At 53.7% G+C, this 19,287-nt stretch overlaps 3 protein-coding genes across 3 annotated transcripts; 1 reads left to right on the top strand and 2 right to left on the bottom strand.

The window, feature by feature from the left end:
• Window positions 1-427: 427 nt before the first annotated feature.
• On the bottom strand, window positions 428-5,646 carry NCLIV_007610 (gf17261, related; the record flags this gene model as incomplete). The annotated part of the gene is made up of 10 exons (XM_003880272.1): window positions 428-476; window positions 1,324-1,389; window positions 1,722-1,813; window positions 2,256-2,320; window positions 2,461-2,544; window positions 2,863-2,979; window positions 3,267-3,352; window positions 3,885-4,080; window positions 4,737-4,837; window positions 5,495-5,646. 10 exons carry the CDS (start codon window positions 5,644-5,646, stop codon window positions 428-430), a joined length of 1,008 nt encoding a protein of 335 aa, XP_003880321.1.
• A 2,890-nt stretch (window positions 5,647-8,536) lies between these two features.
• On the bottom strand, window positions 8,537-10,801 carry NCLIV_007600 (conserved hypothetical protein; the record flags this gene model as incomplete). Its single annotated transcript, XM_003880271.1, has 1 exon — window positions 8,537-10,801. One exon carries the CDS (start codon window positions 10,799-10,801, stop codon window positions 8,537-8,539), a length of 2,265 nt encoding a protein of 754 aa, XP_003880320.1.
• A 1,817-nt stretch (window positions 10,802-12,618) lies between these two features.
• NCLIV_007590 (putative actin-like family protein ARP4a) lies at window positions 12,619-16,054 on the top strand (the record flags this gene model as incomplete). Its single annotated transcript, XM_003880270.1, has 3 exons — window positions 12,619-14,565; window positions 15,337-15,430; window positions 15,822-16,054. The coding sequence occupies 3 exons, from the start codon at window positions 12,619-12,621 to the stop codon at window positions 16,052-16,054; spliced, it is 2,274 nt and encodes a 757-aa protein (XP_003880319.1).
• Between the last annotated feature and the right edge of the window lie 3,233 nt (window positions 16,055-19,287).

Genomic DNA, 19,287 nt, shown 5'->3' with positions numbered 1-19,287 from the left:
GCTCCTGAGCTGGAGCCATTGGTCCTCCGTGGGCCGACCGATCGATTTTCGGCCTTTCGATGCGTCAAAAAAAGCCTCGTTGAGAACCGCTTCTCCGTGAAACGTCACTCTTGTCGGTTCGACAGACAAGCAGATCCACAAAAACCAGAGAGAGCAGACCAGAAAACCTTTCCACGCAACCACACGATACGCAAGAAAGCGCCGGACCCATCTTTCCTAGGTATTCGCAGTATCTAGTGTCGATGTACGACAGGCGGTCTTGTTTTGTTCCACTACCTAACCATAATGTACTATTCCAGATATTGAGGACTGTTCGTGACAGGTACCAACGTTATAACAAGAAGAATCCCGGCAGGGGAAACCAGGAGAGGGAAAACAGTGGACAGAGAAAAACGTTGAAGGGCCTTGGAGATTCTCGCTTTGGCGCTCATTTCCCGGCCATAAGGGGAAACATTCGCAGCGAGTTCGCGCACACGCTGAAACAAATAGACACGCACAGGGGTCAAACCGATCCTGTCTTTGGTGGTTTGCCGCCGGCGGGGGTTGAACACGAATCTCAGGCCGGGGCTCTGGCCCAAGGAAACGAAAACATCCCGACGTACGGCTACTCGCGCACACAGCTCAACGGTCGAAAGGAGTTTCTTCACAGCACGGGAGCACAGTTCCCTGGGTATCCCATCGCATGCTTTGCCTTGGGCATTAAAACGAACCCACACTCAACCCGGTGTTATTTCAGTTAATTAGAGTTAGGTTTGATATTATGTAGCAACCGATCTGCATTCGTGATGTCTATTTGATACGTGACGAGCGGTGTGTTTAAGACCAGGGACTGTCACCGGCACAGGCTTGCGCCCCCCCTACATACACCTGACTGCAACGAATGCCCGAGTAAGCCTTCCTGGGGGGGTTTTCAGGACAGATCCCACCACACAGAACCTGACAAGATAGCGCCGGATCGGGAAATCGGCAGCCTTAAAACCGGACAACACGCGTACGTGCTCCAGCGGGGAGGCGATACGCGACATACAGACCCGGAAGAATACCAACCAAGCGACCGGGTTGCCTACGAAGTTCTGCATCGATTCATGCGTGTTGGATCACCACTCGTGAATACGTGCCTCACTCTACATATTTACCTACGCACATATACATTATATTTATATATAAATATGGATGGCTGCTCGTGTACCTACAGGTTTTGGTGCAGAAATGAGAAGAGATTATTCGACACCAATGCGTCTGCGACTCCAGAACAGGGGAACAACAGCATCAACAAGTGCGCGCGGCAGTTGCAAACGCCTGCCTTTTCGAGTCAGAACTCACATTTGGGTAAACGCAGGGAACGGCACATCCGGGGCGACAAGTTGACGAACAATCCTTGCAACGTGCCTGCCGCGACGAACAGCACATGCCAGAGAGACAAAGAATGAACGCAGAAAAGCTTACCAGAACCTTCCAAACACAAGAGTATCCAAAAGAAGTACGGCTGCAGACATCTGGATAACCATTCCATAGACATATAAAGTGCCGTATATATATATATATATATATATATATATATATGTCCTGATGCCTTTAGAGTGGGACGGCTTCGAGCGTGGGTCGAGACCCACTTTCTGACTGCAAAATGCAGCGTTCTTGTGAGCAGGCGCAGGGTGAAAAAGCAGGAATAAAGCAGATGCTAACGGCCGTCGCACCCCCAAGTTCTCCGCGCCACTTACTGGATATTGCACGGCTCGTTGCGGTTCTTGATTTGCGTCTCTGGCGTCCAGTTCTGTGGTTTCTGCTTCTTTTTCTCTTCCTCGGCAATCGTCTTCACACGCCGCACAGACGCCGCACGCAGGCAACAAAAATATGGACGATAGTCAAGAAATCAAGATTCATCCCCATCGAAAGACAAGCTTAAATGACAATCACGCAACTCCCGCGAGGAAGGATCAATTCAAAATTGCAAGTATATATATATATATATATATATGGGGATAGATATACACGGGCCTGAGCGTAAGCAATCTATCTATTATGCAAATGGTCTGTGTGAACAAATCAGCTATAGCTATACATATATATATATATATATATATATATATATATAATGGCATACATGGAAGGAACCACTCCGTGTGTGTGTGTGTGGGTCTCCTTTTCTTGTGTCTTCGTATCGGCATGCATGTGTATGAATACGGGAAAAGCGACTGTCGAAAAAGCACGAGGTGTTGTTCAGAGCAAGGGATTTCCGCGAGCTTGGGACGAACCGGAAGATCGTCTTTGAGGATTGCAAAGCCTGCATGCGTCGGGCGAATGTCGCACCAGGGGGCGTCTGAGAGCAAAAAATAGAAAAGGCGAGTCGTTGACTTAAACAGGATAGATCAGAAGTGACCCGAGCTCAAACCCGCATGCAGTCAAAACACACAGCCGCCGTTTCGTTCTGCAGAAAATCGTTCAACCCAGAAAGGTTACCTGTTTCCAGATGGAGGCGTTCAAGGGGGACCGACTTGACAACTTGCAGATTTTCCTCCGTCTTGAGGGAACAGCCGTTGATTCCTGTTACGCGACACGGAGAGCACAGACCGAGCTCTTCCAAGCCGACAGAGCCGCAACGAATCACACTCAGGGGACTGCATGCAGTTGAACCCACACCTGTATCGATTCATCCGAACATACATGTCCTCTCAATCTGCCAACAAATATATATATATATATGCATAAATATGGGACTATTTGTGCATTTAGCTAGATATACACTTCGTCGTCGGTTCCTCTGCCGTACAGTGCGAGGCAGATGTGAGTCCTGTGCATCTATGCGTCCGATTCCCTTTGCAGCGCCTGAGGGAGTTTCACCCGGCACCAGATCGGACCTACCAATGTGGAGAGAGGGAGAGAGATTTAGAACGCGTGTCAGCGCCTCTTCAGAATCTGTGAAGGAGTGAACGACCCCGCCTTGCGCTTCCCACAGATCCCGAGTGTGCCCTAAGATCTCTGCCGCCGAAAGGAGCGACGCAGAAAACGCCGACACGCACGCATCCCAAAGGGTTGACAACGACAGATATTCGTATCTCTTGTCACTTCGTCGCTTCTCTGTCTCTGTTTCCACGCGGGATCTGCCTCGCTGCTTGCTAGATCTGTTCGCGTTCTTCCAAGCACAGTGCGTTTCTCCTCGTTTACACCTTTACACAGGAAACGGCTGGCAAAGAGAGACCATCGATCTTGGCATCACGAGGGCAGAAAGAAGAGCGATCTCAAAAAGGCACGTGTAGCGGCCTCACCACAGAATGAAGTCTCAGCATCACGCATGTGAAGAAAGAGCGGCAGGCGAAAGTGCCTGCTGAGGAGCAGCTGGAGCTCAAAGTACCTGTGGATAAAACGAGAAACACGAACCCTCGCATAGTCCAGCGTGGGACAGATGCCACACTCTGGCTCTCCAGCGTGCACCTGCGGATGTCTATCTATCTAGCTAGAGCTATCTGTCTATCTACAGCTATCTATCTATCTATCTATCTATCTATCTATCTATCTATCTATCTATCTATCTATTTAACGAACACCCTACCTCTGGAGTTATATCTATCGATGATTATCTATCCATCTACCTACGTACCTTTACCTATCTATGTATCTATCACGGTATGTTGTTTTCGACATTTTTCTCAATGTAGATGTAGAGAGCTCAGACCATATTTGTTTACATACATGTGTGCATGTATCCGTTGATATACCTATATATATATATATATATATATGGAATGGGAGATCATATATATATATATATATATAGGTTTTCTTTAGAAAGATACACATCCATATATAGATTGGTAGAGAATATGTACATATGTGCAGGATTTCTTTTACATGTGTAATCGTATGCGCTTCTTGGAAGCTCTTACTTTTTTTGTGTCTCCAGATCGCAGAATTGGGTGCGGTCAGCATCGAGCCCTAGTTCCCCGATGGCTGCGACGCGATCACGATTTCTTTCGATCAACGACACGAGTTTGTTCAAATGCTCCACAGCATGTGCTGGCGGCCGGAAAGACAGCAGCGCCGCCCCATGTTCATCTGAATATACGCCGAGAGAGCCGACCTCTGAGCATGCAGAAGCTTCAGCGACATCAGCAGCGGTGGACGAGGAAGAAGAGGAAGAAGCAGAGAGGAGAGGTGGCCTGGGCGATGTGGGAGAAGAAGAGTGACCAGAGTCGCCGTTTGATTCCGCAGCAGATGCACAACAGGCTGCGGGGCCGCGTGGCGGGGACTGCTTTCTCGACGCCATTTCGAACTCGCTGCATCGTGTGGGGTGAACGCCCACAGTCGCAAACAGAAACGTTCCTTCCGGATCTGTCGCAAACGCGAGAGGACAAGAGCGGAAGACAGGGAGGCAGAGATTGGAAGAGAGAGAGAAGAAGGGAGCAGAGAGAGGGGAGCAGAGAGAGGGGAGCGGACAGAAGAAGAGAGACGGAAGAAGAAGAGAGGGAGACAAGCAGTGCGAGTACATAGAGAGGCGGAGATGCACAGATGGGATAAGCCTCCTGGTGAATGGAGACCCCGGAACGAAACGCTGTTTGTGGCACACACAACTTGTGATGGACAGGCTCTTAACCACGGCTTGGCTCTGACTCGTAAAGAAAACAAGTGTCCCTGCAGCCAAGACCCCGCCGGACACGCGTTTGCATCTGATCCGTTTTGCAGAAACCTATCGCGGTGATTTCCGGCATGTTCGCCTGCTGCATGCGTCCCTGTCTCACCGAACTTCCGGCAGAGTTCAATCGCCTTTTCAGAGTCGCTTAGACTTCCGCCCGTCACCAGCAGCTTCTTGCAACCTGCGTGCCGTGCCCGGTCGATGACGCTGAAGGAATCACGTGGAATCCAAAACTTTCACGCAACTCCCACACAACGCTGCATCCGCAAGAGGCTACACATTCACCTCTCTAGTGGCACACAACTCCCTTCGACACGCAAAAAAATGTGCACACGCATTTAGGTGTGCTCATACATATATATATGTGTGTAAGGAAGAGAATGCGTTCTGGTTATGGATCTTGCGAGGATCCGCAGTTGTTTCCTGTCCACTGACCCCGTCTGCGCGAGTCGTGGACGCTTGGAATGTGGTTTGGGCGAGCGAAAGAATGACCGCGCCTCGCACGAGCACCACGTGCTGCATGCACAGCTCGCGTTTCTGCCAAAACCGCCCTCACAAAAACCACGCTCTTTGCGGTCAGCTGCGCCTCGTGGCTTTTCCACGCGAATCCGCGTGCCGCGGTTCATGCCTCCTCTCTTGCTCTCGTTTTACCCCGGCGCATCCGCGCGAACGTCGCTTCCTTTCTTCTTTTTTTCCCTTGTCTTCCTTTTCGTCTTGCCCCTTGCCTTCTCCCTTCTCTGCTTTCCTCTTTCCTTCTTCCTTCTTTTTTCCGTCTTCTGCTCTAGTTTCTCTCCCGCCTTGTCTTCTTCCTTATCTTGTTCTTTCTTCTCTTCGTCCCGTTTCCTTCTTTGTGTCTGCGCTCACCGTTCGAGATCTGCGCCGTGTTTCGTCTTTCCAAAGTACACGCCTTGGTACATTTCATCGGTGAGATTTGCGCCGATGTCAACGAAGGCGAGAGTCTCGCCGTCTGGCGTCATTGTGTCGACTTTTTCTGCTCGGTTGGGGGCTCTCGCCATCGACAGAAGGCGCGTTTCCGTGGCGTCTCGCTCGGCAGGAAAAGCATGAAGAGGCGGAGAGGGAAACCCGACGCGTCGGCAGTTGCGAAGAACCTCGGCAGGGGAGGGAAGACGAGCAGGAAATCTTGGACAGGCAACGCGAACGACTGCTGGGAGAAACGAGAGAGACAAACAGTTGCTCCCTGATTCGTGGCCACGTCTCCTGCTTAAACCAAGAAGTCGGGGGGAAAGAAAAGAAAGGGACGCGAAACGAGAGGAAGAAGAACGAGAAACAGAGGCAACAGGGGAAGGAGAGAACGAAGAGAGAGGAGCGACAAAGGAAGAAGGCAAACTTTGGGAGGATTTTGCGATGACTCTGGCGTTTGGAAGGGTGCGCGCTGCCTGCAACAGCATCGCACGAACAGGCGTGGGTTGGAGAAAAAAGGTTTCTCCGGAAAAGAAAAAGGCGCGGAGAGAGACGCGGAAAAAACACATAAGAAAGACGGCTAGACTTCGTCCATCGCGCATAGTTAAACCCGGACTTGCGAATCGATCGACAGACGCCTTAAAGTTGCATGTTCACACTATTTACGCCTTTCCTTATACATTTGCATATATCTATCCTCGGGGACTGGTATATGTGTGCTACTATAATCTATGTATATACGCATATACGTATAGACAGATACGTATATCTACGCGTAGGTTGTCCACGGCAGAAATATAGAACACCTGCATACAAGGAAGCATATCTTCCTGATGAATCGAAGGGAAGGTGACTTGCCGTGGAGAGATCTCTGTCTCCTATTTGAGGATACAACCGTCTCTCTTTGAAGAAAACGGGTTTCTTGTTGCTCGGCGAAGGAACCGCGTGGCCGCAACAATCGATCGCGGCATGAAGCGCATGAAGCACAGGCGTTTTAGCTGCTGAAAAGAAAGACTGGGAAAAACTTTTCACGGAGATCAAAAGAAAGAAAAAGTCTTTCGCAGCGTAGAGATACAAAATATAAGAAGCAGAGAAAAAACAGGACACCAAACTCACGAGAGGAAGGGGAGGGTGTGGAAGAAAATCGTCGATTCTCCAGGAAAGGGCAAAAACGGTTCCAGAAAAGGAGACAGACTCCTCGAGATCGGAAGGTGAATCGATTTTCCGCAAATCTTGCTCCTTACGCGAGCAAGAAGACGATTTTGTGGACATGTGCAGCGGAAAAGCCGTACTTTTGGAGAGATCCTTGCGCCTCATGCCTCTCAGCTCCAGGCGAGAGGTCTTTGCATGCATGCAGAAGCGCGCGCGCAGACACGAGGAAACAGAAGACAGGCGACAGAGAGACAGGTTTGACGCGGGCCTCTCTGTATTTTCGTCTCTTTCTCTCTCTCGCCACAAATGCTCAACCAAGCATGTAGCGAATTCAACGGAAGAGAGTTGCAGAAGTGTTTTTACCCACTGCGGACGAATGAGGGGGAACTTTGATCTACACCCGCCTCACTACACAATACACATCCGTAAAACACATGAGTCAATGAGCGGAATGTAGTGCCCAAATCTGAGCATACACCTAAATATATCTACTTTTCTCAATATGCCGGCGTATCGACTCTCCGGGGATATATTCTGTGTGAACCAGTGTTTATATTTAACTATCGATAGCTATAGACGTGCAGATTAGCATTGACGGACCTGTCAAGGTTGCCTGTGGGACATATACAAGCCTACAAATGAAATATATATATATATATATATATATATATAGTTATGGACGTACACATCCGTGTACAAATTTAAATGGAACGCTTTATTGGTATTACGTTATATATATATATATATACATACGTGCATATACATATATTCATGGATGCGTACAGATGCGCAGTAGGTGGATATCTATAAGCACATGCACCGATATATATATATATATATATATGTACATATATACGTTTGGCAACGTAAATGCTTGCTTCTTAGTATGGATGTAAGTATCCACATGTGGACAAGTGTATAAACGTGGACATTCTTTTGTCTACATTTGTGTGGCGGTGTTACGGGAATCTGCGAAGTTGGGCTAAGGTGAATCGCCGTCGAGGGACGGTCACGGAGCCTCGAGAGGCAGAGGAGCTCCAGAACGCTGTCACGCCTACTCGGTGTCTTTTCCGAAACTGGAAACATGGATTCCTAGAAACGATGCTTCGCGTGCCCGAGTACCGAATGCATGCGAAGGAATTCGCAACGACGGGCGAACGGCGATCAGCGCCCAGGCCGAACGTTTTCAAAGTTTCGAGAACGTCGATAGTTTCCATTCTCTTCAAAGTTTTCCTCTCCTACTATTGCAGGTTTGAATCCTTTCTTGGTGTTTCCCGAGATATCCTTCGCTATCGCATATTGTACTGGTTCGCTATCCTATATAAATCACGTGGCGTCGGTAATTTGAGAGCACACGGAAGTCGAGCCGAGGATTCTGTTTCAAAGAAAGAGGACATTTCACCGGAATCTAGCGTCTTGTAGTTACATCCGAGTACCAACTTGGATGCACCGATGGACGATTCTCTTTCTCCTGCGTCCACACGAGGGTTCTCCAGCAACTTCAAGGGACAAACGGGGGGCTCGTCGTCCTTTATCGGTCCACTTCCCCCCTTCCGTCCCGTTTTTTTGCCGAAACCTTTTTCTCGCGTTTGAGCCGCGTTGACTTTCCGTTTGCTCGCATGCTGTCTCTCCCGAGTGCTCCGACGCCACTGCCGCCGAGCCACTTGAAACGCGCTTTTCATATGCTTTACTGCGCGACATCGGCTTCTCATCGTTCGCCAAGGGGCCCTCCCCCTGTGTGTTTTTGCTCTCGCATCCCTCCCTCGCCTTCCTTCACTGACTGCAATATCGCCTCCTTGGTCTTTTTATTCTTCACCAATCGTTTTTCCGCTCTTAATCTCTCTCTTCCTCTTCCTCTTCATCTTCCTCTTCTTCCCCAGTCCACATCCAAACGACGATCCCCCCGTCCGGTTCGGTCCAGCTCGTGGCGATGACGCCCAGAGACCAGTCGGGGTGTGCATCGACACTCGAGCAGACGCTCCCGCCTGCGCAGGGACGCCCGCCTCGGCCTCTGCATGCGCATGCAAAGTCGACCGGCGCGGCGAGCTTCTCCACGAGACTTCCACGCATCGCCTTGAACACCCAGACGCGACCGTCGCCGCACGGCAGCAGCGCGCGATCTCGCCAGATCGATCCAAAGGGCGAGAACCACCGCCGCGGAGTGCAGAACGGCGCAAAGGCGAGTCGCGCCTGAACGCCATTCTCGCTCAGACCGCCCGCTGAGCCCGTGCACAGCCCAGGCGAAGTCTCGGCGAACGCATGGGAGGACGGGCAGCAGCCAGCGTGCGCTCGAGGACTTGAAGAGGGCGGCGCGAAAGATCCATCATCTGGGAGAAAGGAGAATCGGTGGAAAGCTTCGGCCGTCGCTCGCTGAGCCTCTTCCTGTTCGCGCTCCCACTGGGGCGTCCCCGCCACAGGCATGTCCAGTGGCATCGTCACGGCCGTTCCCCACCACGCTTCTTCTTCCTCTTCTTCTTCCTCTTCGGACAAATCGGACGCGTCGCCTCGCGTCGGCGTCTCCTCTGTCTCTCTCTGCGCTGTCGCGTTTGTCTCTTTTGTCTCTGACTCTTTCCGCGCTTTCTTCTCGGCGCGTCGCCGTGTGCTTCGGGAGTCGCCGCGTCGTTTAGCGCCGCCGTTTGCGCCGCGATTCACGACGCGACTGAGGCGCAGAATCCGCCCGCCTTGCCCGCCTTCGTACGCGCACAGCAGGAACTTTCCTGAGCGGCTCCAAACTGCGTGCGTGCATGCAATACCTCGGCGACTCCCACTGCTCCCGCCCTCGCCCTCCTTCTCGCTTTTCTCGCCTAGGCTGGCGGCGCCGCTGCTCCCGCCCTTGAGGGTGCGGAGAAGCCGCAGCGAAGACGCCTCCCAGAGGCGAACGAGGCCATCGAGGCCCGCGGAGGCGACGATGCCGGGACAGGCCGAGATGGCGTCGAGACAGGGAAACTCGCCAGCCCGCGGCGAGGCGTAAGGCGGTAGCAGCAGCGGTGAGGACGGCGCAAAATCGAGCGAAGTGATCGGGCAGTCGTGCGCCTTCACCTGGCGCAGAGGTTGAACCGGCAGCCGCAGGTCCCACAGCCGGAGAATCTCGTCGTACCCTCCGGTGTATAGACAGCCGGAGGCGGAGCCGTCCTGGGGCACCGCGACGGAAGTTACGGGCGCCGGCAGGCTGCCTGCGTTGAGGACGGAACCCCGAGGCGGGGCGTCTTGTGCGCTAGACGGGACCGAGACCGACGCAGCTGCGGTCATGTGTCCCTTTTTGTCTTTTCCGCCTGCGAGAGAGACTGGAGAGACGCTCGCCGGCGCGTCGGGGACGACGCGGAAGGTCGCGAGGGCGGAGGGCGAAGACAAGAATGGCGCACGGTCGCGAGGACGGAAATGGAGAGGAAAGAGCGACGCAGACGCGTCGGAGGACGCAGTGAAAATGTACGCAGAAGACGGATGCCAAGCAATGTCGTTGATTCCCTTCACGTGGGCGTTTGCGTACTCGCAAATGAGAGTGCCAGTCTCGACTTCGTACACACGGAGAGAGCCGAGACTGGTGCATGCAGCGAGGAAGTTCCCGCTCGGAGAAAAGCGACAACGGACAACGTCCGGGGCCTTGGCCCACCAAGGCGGCGAGTAAAATCGCGAGGGCGCGCACCCTGGCTGACCCACAGACTTCACAGAAGACGGAGAAGCCGAGGAAGAAGAATGAGAAGAAGAAACAGAAGTGTAGGCGGCGTCACCGCGCCGGCGACGATGAGAGGAAACGGGGTTCGCGGGAAAAGAGGCTGACGAAGGATCGGCTGCCGGATGAATCGAAGGCAACGCAGAGGAAGACGTGGGCGTCACGGCCTGGAGCTCCGCAGACGCTTCAGTGCCTTCTGCCGAGGACTGTCCCTGTTTGGGCGTGAGAGAAAAAGTGTCGTCGCGTCGGCGAGACAGCAGCTTTGCCCTAAGAGCCGCGAGAGACTCTCTGCTGCCGAGGCGGAGGACGGGCTGCCAAGAGAAAGAAATCTTTTCTTTCCTTCTTCGCACTTTTCCTTGCATGCAGTTGTGCCTGTCGAAGCGGACGAGTGGCGCGGCGCCCGCCTCGTCTCCACTGGGCGTTCCCATCAGGACTCCTCGAGATTGGACAGGACGCGCAGGCACGACGCTCCACGCCGACAGGTTTTCCAGCGCATGCAGGGAAAAAAAGACACTCCGCCTCCAGAATGTGTCTCGGCGCCCCGCTGGTCTTCCTGGGGAGGGAAAAATTTTCTCAGGGAAAACGGAGGGGCTTGATCTGCCTATGCAGGGAAAACCCAGTTCACGGAGAGAGAGACACATCACATACGGGAGGAAGCGCACCCCCCCGAGAAGGCGAATCGGATTGGAAAAAGAAAGTGACGCAGGCACGGCCCGCGCGTTTTGGTGTGGACAGGCCGCGAGAGAGAGAGGGGACAGAAGAGGCGTAGAGACGGTACTTTGACACCGAGCGACGGCGGTCCCGTAACGGAAACGTTGAAAATTCGAAAAGAAGGGATTCTGGATGCATCCACGCGCGAGGAAAGGAATTGCAATGTGCTTTCGTCTTGGAGTATTCCTATACGGAGATTGGAGTGCAGAAGCACACACAGACATGGACGAAGCGAGACAAAGGGAGACGCCGGAGCGCGTGGAGGCACGAACCTTTGCATGCAGGACACAACTCTTTATGTAGAGGCAAGTACTTACGCATACATGCGGAGGTGAATGCGTAGATAGCGTATAGAAAGACAGGTACGCGGAAAGAGAGGTGGGAAGAGAGTGAGATACACTGCAGACCGACGTGGGAGTGGGGGTTTAAGTACGTGAATTCACTTTGGTGGGGAGAATGGAGAACACGATTTTCGAGGATGTGCAGCTTCGACACGCCTGGTGACCCTCCCGCGTGGCGACGCTGACAGGCGAGAGAAACTCGAGAAAACTCGCAAAGAAGAGAGAGGACGCCTCTCGCTTTTCGGCACAAATGCATTTCTCGCGCCTTCTCGAGAAAATGGGAAAGCTTGCACCCGGAAGGGGAAGGACTGGCGGAGCGACAAGACTGTTTTTTGTGTGCATGCGCCCATTCGCGACCTACGCGAGAACCCGGGACAGCTGGACCACCGCCCCTCTTGAGAGGCTAAGACCGAGAGGAGACAGGGGGTAAATTCTTCCTGCAATTCTTCCCAGCTCGTTGAACTTTTTCTGCCATTCTTTGCGAGCGTTTCCCAAAGACTCCTGCTTTTCCCCGTCCAGCCTTTTTCTCCTTCTCTGAAAAGACGGAGAACCCGGAGAAGGCACGCACCTCTCTGACGAGTGGGCATTTGCATGCATTCTCAAGAAGCCGTTGTCTTTTTAGCGTTTGTTCTCTTCTCTCTTTTGAAATCTCCTTTTTCTCTCAGCGGGAGGGAAAGGGAGACAACACGGAGGAACACTTCGTGTTGCAAAGGACGGTTCAGTCCTCGTCCGCAGGCTCGACCGCAGTCCGTTTGTGTTGCGTGTTCGAATAATTTTTGTTCTCGCCGTGGAGAAGACATCCAATGGAGAGGCTGTTAAGATCTTCTTTTCGAAGTTGCCGCGTAGAAATGTCTATCGTTCGCTGTTTCAGTCTCCCTCTCTCCCTATCGCCTCTGAGTGCCTCGATTCCCCGACGCGTTTCAGTATAGTTTTGTTTTTTCTCAAACTGTCTCTGCCCCCCTTTCCTCCCTTTGTATTCTTCGCTTTTCCCCCCAATATTCTCCCTCTCCCTTCTCTCCTCTGTGTGGTTTTCTTCAGTTTTTCTTCTCTTTGCGCTGCCACTCTCCCTTTTCCCCCCAGCTGCCTCGCCTTTTCACTCTCTTTTTCGCCTCGCCTCTCTCTCTCGCCTCGCCACTCTATCTCTCTCGCCTCGTTAGTCTTCTTCTTCTTCTCTTTCTTCTTTCTAACCTAAGATGCCACCCTTGGCCCCGCCGGCTTCGAGCGCTGCGGGGCCCGTGGCCGCCCCTCAGGTGTCTCCGTTGCCTGCGTCGGCGTCTCCGCCCATCGGCGGCGAAGACGTCGGCGCGTTGGTGATTGACATCGGGACGCACACGGTCCGGGTGGGGAACGGCCAGGAAGACTGTCCCCGTCAGTTTTTCCTCTCTTGTGCGGGTTGCGAGACTCGCGCGGAAAAACAGACGAGGACACCTCCTCCAGGCAGATCCTTCTGCGGCAACGCCGAGGCGTGTTGCTGTTGCCGTCACGCTGGACGGACCCCGCCTCCCTCCCCCGCGCGAGAAGCTTGCCACAATGCGGAACCGTCTTCGGTTTCTTCTGCCGGGCAAAACGAGGCTACACAAGCGACAGAGAGATCTGGAGACGCGAAGGCGACGTCTCCGGGGCTGTGCCCCACGTGCGCCTGTTTCGGGTGTAGCGCAAGGCGTTCCGACGCCCAGCTCGTCTTCCCCCTGAGTGTGTACGACCGAAGACCGCACTGCGAGGTGCGCAAGTGTCTCTCCTATGAAGTCGCGGAGACTTCCTCGCCCGCGTTGGACCCCGAGCTTCGCTTCGACGGCGACGTCTTTCGGACTCTCGTCTACCGCACCGTTCAAGGATCCTCTGTGTCTTTCCGTTGCGCCCCGGCGCCTGCCAAGCTGTCTCCGGAGAAAGACTCCAATCTGTGCACCTGTTGCTGTGCCGGTGTCCTCTCGCCACCCTGGCCTTCGGGTTCTTTTCCGGAGCCTTTCACCACGCTCGCGACGGGCGGCCTCGGTGTGCTCGTGAGTGAGCATCCGGTCCTGCTGTGCGAACCGACAATCACGGACGAGGCGTTCCGGAAGAAGACGGCCGAGATCCTGTTTGAGGAGATGGCTGTGCCTGCCGCGTTCTGGGCCAAGCAGGCGACGCTGGCTGCGTTCGCAGTCGGGAAATCCACGGCGCTCGTCGTCGACATTGGCGCCTCTGGAGTCACCGTCGCGCCGGTCTACGAGGGCTACTGCCTGCAGAGAAACACGCGAAAGTACCCCGTTGGGGGGGATTTCCTCGACGAGCAGATAGCCCGTTTTCTCGCGAAGGAAAGGCGCGCGCGCGGCGATGCGCGCTCGACATGCGGAGTACAGGGAGCCGCGTCAGATCGCCGGGGATGCTTCGGCGGCCTCTGTCTTCCGGCCTTTGCGAAGAAGACGCGGTCGATAGACAAAGCTGGAGAGGAGGACGAAGCGGAAAACGTCGAGGCTGAGAGTGGGAAGGAGGCAAGCGAGCGGGGTGGAAAGGAGAGTGAGAAGACTGAGAAAGAGAGCGAACTGAGCCGCGGAAAAGACACGACTGGAGAAGAAGGTCGAGGGCGAAGCGAGGCAGAAGACGACGGGTTTCCGGACGTCGATCCGAGCCTCCTGGCCGCCAGCACTCAGGAGACAGTGCGCGTCTTGAAGGAGACTGTGTGCCGCGTCCACGTCGACGAGGAGGATGAAGACGAGGAGGAAGAGGAAGACGAAGAGGGCGATGGCGAGAACGGGGAGGGAGGACGGAAACGAAAGAACGGGAAGAAGAAGGCGCCGGGGAGACCGACACAGCGGAAGGGGAAAAAGGCGGCGTCAAGTGGAGAGGAGAACTCGAGTGGAGGCGAGGGAGGAGACAAGAAGAAATCCGTGTTTGGGAAAAAGAAACGCAAATGCCGAGCTGCCGCGACGGGCCGAGCCCCCGCGCTCTACGAACTCCCAGACGGATCTTGCATCGACTGCGACCGCCTCAAATTCGACATTGGAGAGATCCTCTTCCGCCCTCGCGAAGCCTTGCGGTCTCTCGGCCTGTGGGAGGAAGAGGGCGAAGAGAAAGACGCACTCGAAGCGAGGAACAAGCTGAAGAAATCCCAAGACAGCTACTGGGAGGCACGCCTAGGCGGATTCGAAGGCATCACCAAGGTAAAGAACAATCCCCAAAACCCAATCCATACCCTCAAAAGAAGTTCCACCACAAGTCTACCTGCCGTGCTCCGTATATATATATGTATATATATATATATATATATATGTATCTGAAATCGACTTCTTTATTGCTGTAGAGGCGTAGATCTCTAAGTGTTTACCAGTGCCGTGTAGATGTCTATATATGCTTACTGATGTAGATGTCTAGGTATATATAGGCATATATTGTGTGGGGGGGATGCCTGTGTATATTCGGCTTGAGGCCGGAGCGGAGTGTATGTGCAGGTCAGCTCCGAGAGGGGCGATTTTTCGGGAAACGGGAAGATGATCTCTCAGGGGAACGGGGGATAATCTTCTCTGTGCTGTTGCGTCCATCAAATAGATTTCATCGTTATTGATATTTCACTGACATGTTGGGATGCTGTAACTACTAACAAGCCGCCGGTTTTGAGTGGTAAAAAGCGTCCACACTGTGCGGTCTTTAAGGGCGAGCTGGACGGTGCGCTGGCCATAGCGTGTGTCTGTGCACCTTCCTGGTTTCGCCTCCTTTCCGTTTGAATGCCATTTTTGATGCAATCGTTTTCTTCAAACAGGGGCGAGACAGCGTATTCCTCTCTTTTGTTTCGCCTTCTCTTTTTTCCTCTGCTCTTCTGCGTCTTTCCCCCTCAGGACGCCTCTCTTCTTCTCGCCTTTTTCTCTCCTCCTTTCTGATTCCTCTTTATACGTTTCTCTGCTTGCGTTACCTTTCGTTTCTCTTTTGTGCCTCAGGCGATCGAGGCCTGCATCGACTCCTGCGACGTGGACGTACGCCGCGACATGCTGGCGTCCATCGTCGTCACGGGGGGCGCGAGTCTGATGCCAGGTAGGCGCCGGAAAGAAAGAAAAGCGGGAGTTTCAGCAAAAAGGAAGAGAGGAACCCAGGCCCAAAGAGAGAGTCACCCCACAAACACACAGACGCCACAAGCCCCAGACTCGGGTGAAGGTCAAACAGAGAAGCCGGAAGAGGACAACAAGGAGGGGAGAAGAACGCGGGAGACAAGAAAGCGGGAGACAAGAACGCGGAAGAGAAGAACGAGAGAGCGTGGAGACCTAGGAGGACAAGCAAAGGAGAAACGTGAGGCGGCAGAGTGGGAGAGAGAGAGAGGAAAGGGACAATCACCCCTGTCCAACCGGGCTCGGCAAGGCGCACCTGTGTCGTCTCTGCGATTGTTGTGTGTGGCATGTCTCGCCCCGTCTGCGGTGTACGTACACAGGCTTGCTGGATCGGGTGTCGAAGGAGCTCCACTCGCCACTGTTGTTTCCCTTTTGCAATTCGCCCGCTCTGAAAGTCCGCGTGATTGCACCCAACACCTCAGTCGAGCGCGCCTTCTCCACGTGGCTCGGCGGCAGCATTCTGGCCTCGCTTGGAACTTTCCAGCAACTATGGATCAGCAAGCGCGAGTACGAGGAGCAAGGCATGGAAATCATAAGCCGCAGGTGTCGATGAGATGCAGCTGCGAGGGAAACACGACGGAAGCGGGAAGAAGGGGCGGCGTTGGGGAGAGTCGGAAGGAGAGGACACAGACAAACACAAGAAGGAGCGCGGAGGCAGGGGAGTTGGGCGCATTTCTCCGGGTGTCCGTATCTCTCTGGGAGGACGCGCCAAGGGGGAAGGGGGCTAGAAGTCGCCGTCTTGACCCGAGGCTCTGGAAGGCGAAGAAGAGAAGAAGGAAGCCAGAGAAGACAAAGGCCAGGTGTTGTTGTAGGGGGTTTGGCGGGGCTTGTTGGTGCCTCAGGAAGACACCGAAATCTCCCGATTTTTTCGGCTTTCATGTGAACAGCGAAAAGGCTCACAGGTTCGCCCTGGAGAGGACTGGAGGCTCAGACCCCTGAAGAAAATTCTGTCGAGATTTGAGTGGTGTGGTCTCTCTTAACGCTTCCCAGCCATTGGCCGTGGAGACCCTGCCGACATGAGCCTGCATACAGATGAAAACGTTGCCTCGTTTTTTGACCTCGACACGCGCCAAGAACAACCCTCCAACTCTGTCCCTCTCTCGAGTGACTCGAGAGAAACGAGCAGACTAGGCGTCCGCCCTAAACGTACTGTGTATGTAGACTTGTTGAAAATTCGCTTTTCTGTTTCACCCGAGCGGTTTGTGCTGTTTGAAAAGATAAGCCTTTTCATGGGGGTCGGCTGGTCTACCCGCCTCGTCTGCCGCGGATTCATGGGGCCTGTTCGCGAGATTCATCAAACGCGGAAACAATGGCATTTGTTTTCCTTCTGGCCCCTTTCGCGAAATGGGGTGTCTTCGTTTTTCTCTCCGTCGCAGCTGCATCGAGCGCGTCTTTAAAATCGGCAGGCACACGTCTGCTGCCGTCTCTCTCGAGGGCACTCACGGCCTTTCCTTCGCTCAAAGTTTCTCGTTTCAGCTGCCTCGCGTGTTCGTTCTCGCCCGCGCCGCCTGTTCACCAGACGTCGCCCTATCTGCAGCGAACACCCGTTGCTCTGAGAGCACGCGAGAGGAAACGAGAGAAAACGAGAGGGAAAGGATGAGAAAAACGGAGCAAGAGACGACGAGAGAAAGAGGAAGAGAGGAAATGGGAGGAGGAAAGCAGTCAAGAACGCCTCACGCAGACACACCGGTCTATGGGACTCTGACGGGAATGGCCAAGCTTGGGGGCCCTTGGACAGCGGGCTCCGAGCTCGTAGTGTGTCGCGCGGGTCTTCCCATTTTGTCTACTGTCCGTATCTGTCTCTGGGCGTCTCTCTCCGTCTCTCGCTCCTGTCGAGTGCGTGGTTTCTGTTCTGTCGATTCGGCTGACGCACAAATTTATTTGCTGCATGCGCAGAGAGCTCGTGGAGTCTCGACTCTGACAGAGGAGAAGGTCTGGGCATGACCGGCAGCCACAGACACACTCGCGAGAAACTGCTACGAAAAATCGTTAGGCAGAAATGGAAACACAAGATCGCCCACTTTTGACACAGCTTCTTTCCTTAAAACGCCACGCAGTATCCATGCACACACACACGGTGCCATCGCGAGAGAGGGGAGGCAGACTCACACGGAAAACGCAAGACGCGTGGTTGCCCTCTCTAAACGTCTTTCTTGGTGTACGAACAAATCAAAGACAAAACGCAGACAAGAAAAACTTTAAAGAGACAGGCGGTCTGCAAGCTGCCGTTACGCTTCTGTGTCCTTTGCCACTCTTCGCCGCTGTGTCCGTTTCACCTGTTGCCTCTCGTCGGCTGGTTCGCTTCCGTTTCCTTCTCCTTACATCTCGAAAGGCTCTCTCCTCCCTCGCGGGGGGCTCCCCAGCCTCTCAGACGCAGTGAAGACGCGCTTTGTGTCTCGTGCCGGGACTTGACCCGAAACAGTTCTGTCTCTTTTGCCTGTGCCTCGCTGCGCCAAGCGCCTTCCCCGCCACGTCGGCAGGCAGAAAAAACAAACATGCAAGATGTGTGCCTCTCTCACGGTAAACAAATAATGAAGAGATCGAGTTTTTTCTCGTGGAGATCAAACCACAGCCTGAGGCCGCACTCGTGTTTTTCGGGGTTGTTCCATCCGTCTCTCACATCTTCTAGGTTTTCCTGTCCGCGTTTTCTATTCCTTTAAACTCGACACACACACACGCGAAGCTCGTTTTTTCCCTGCCCTTTGTCTCGTTCACGACGGTAATCCTTTCAAAGCCCGTTCTCGCGAGGGAGGTCTCTCGGCTCTCCGTTTCTTTCCCGAACGATGCTGCTCACGCCTCTCCACATCCGCGTACTTTGCCCCTCTGCTCGCGTTGTGCCATGCGGATTCCTCGATTCCAGACAAAACCAGCACAGGCGCGCCCCAACGCGACAGAGTGGCGCGCAGGCCTCCTCAGTCGCCACGGCAACCTCGGCGAGGCCCTCGCTTGCGCTCGTTGGGCGCTCCAACACCCCTAGAAACACAAACGGACATATATCTATAAACATCTATATATATATATATATATAGATAGATAGATAGATAGATAGATAGATAGATGTATAAGCATGGATGCGCATCCATGAAGCTACTTACAGAGATTCCCCGTTCAACGAAACAAGGGACATTTCTGTGCACAGTGGGTCGCTGTTTTGGAACGAGCCAAAAAGACAGAAAACTAAAACCAAAAACTCGACGCTGAAAAGCGGGCTCCTGCCTGTTGTCGGGTTTCGAAAGATCGAGACGACGAACGTGGGAGAAGAACAAAGCAGAGAAAGCGTCTCGCCTGCCGTCTTCGAATGCGCTCCTCTTTCTCCCGTCACGCTGCGCCCTCAGCCTGTTCTGTGCAAAACGGCGAAGACGCGGTCTGACCCCCTCCACACCACGCGTCTTCCCTCGCGCTCCACCAGGGGCAACCCTCTTCTCCGGTTGGATCCCTGTCCTCATGAGCACATCCCTGTTTTCTCTTTCAAACCCCTTTCTCCTTTATCCTCAACCCTAATGCTCTTCTGGGTCTCCCGAGAAGACGGCGTCATCTCCTTCCACGGTCTTTCATCTTAATCTCTTTGCAGCCAGGACCCGCCTGTTTTTACACACGCTCCTTCCCTCTTTATCTCGAGAACACCTCTCTGTGTCTCTTTCTGTTTTGCAACGCTTCTCTCTCTGGAACACCGCTTCTCTCTCTAGAACACCTCTCTCTTTCTCGTTCGCATGTCGTCTCTGCGAGGTTTCCCTCTTTTCTTTGCCAGGCGTTCCGCCTCTTTTCTCACATTCTTCTGTTCCTCGC

This window comes from Neospora caninum, chromosome III (assembly GCF_000208865.1).
Source record: "Neospora caninum Liverpool complete genome, chromosome III".
NCBI classification, from domain to species: Eukaryota; Apicomplexa; class Conoidasida; order Eucoccidiorida; family Sarcocystidae; genus Neospora; species Neospora caninum.
The sequence above is the reverse complement of the archived record's forward strand: the minus strand, read 5'-3'. Positions and strand labels throughout refer to the sequence as shown.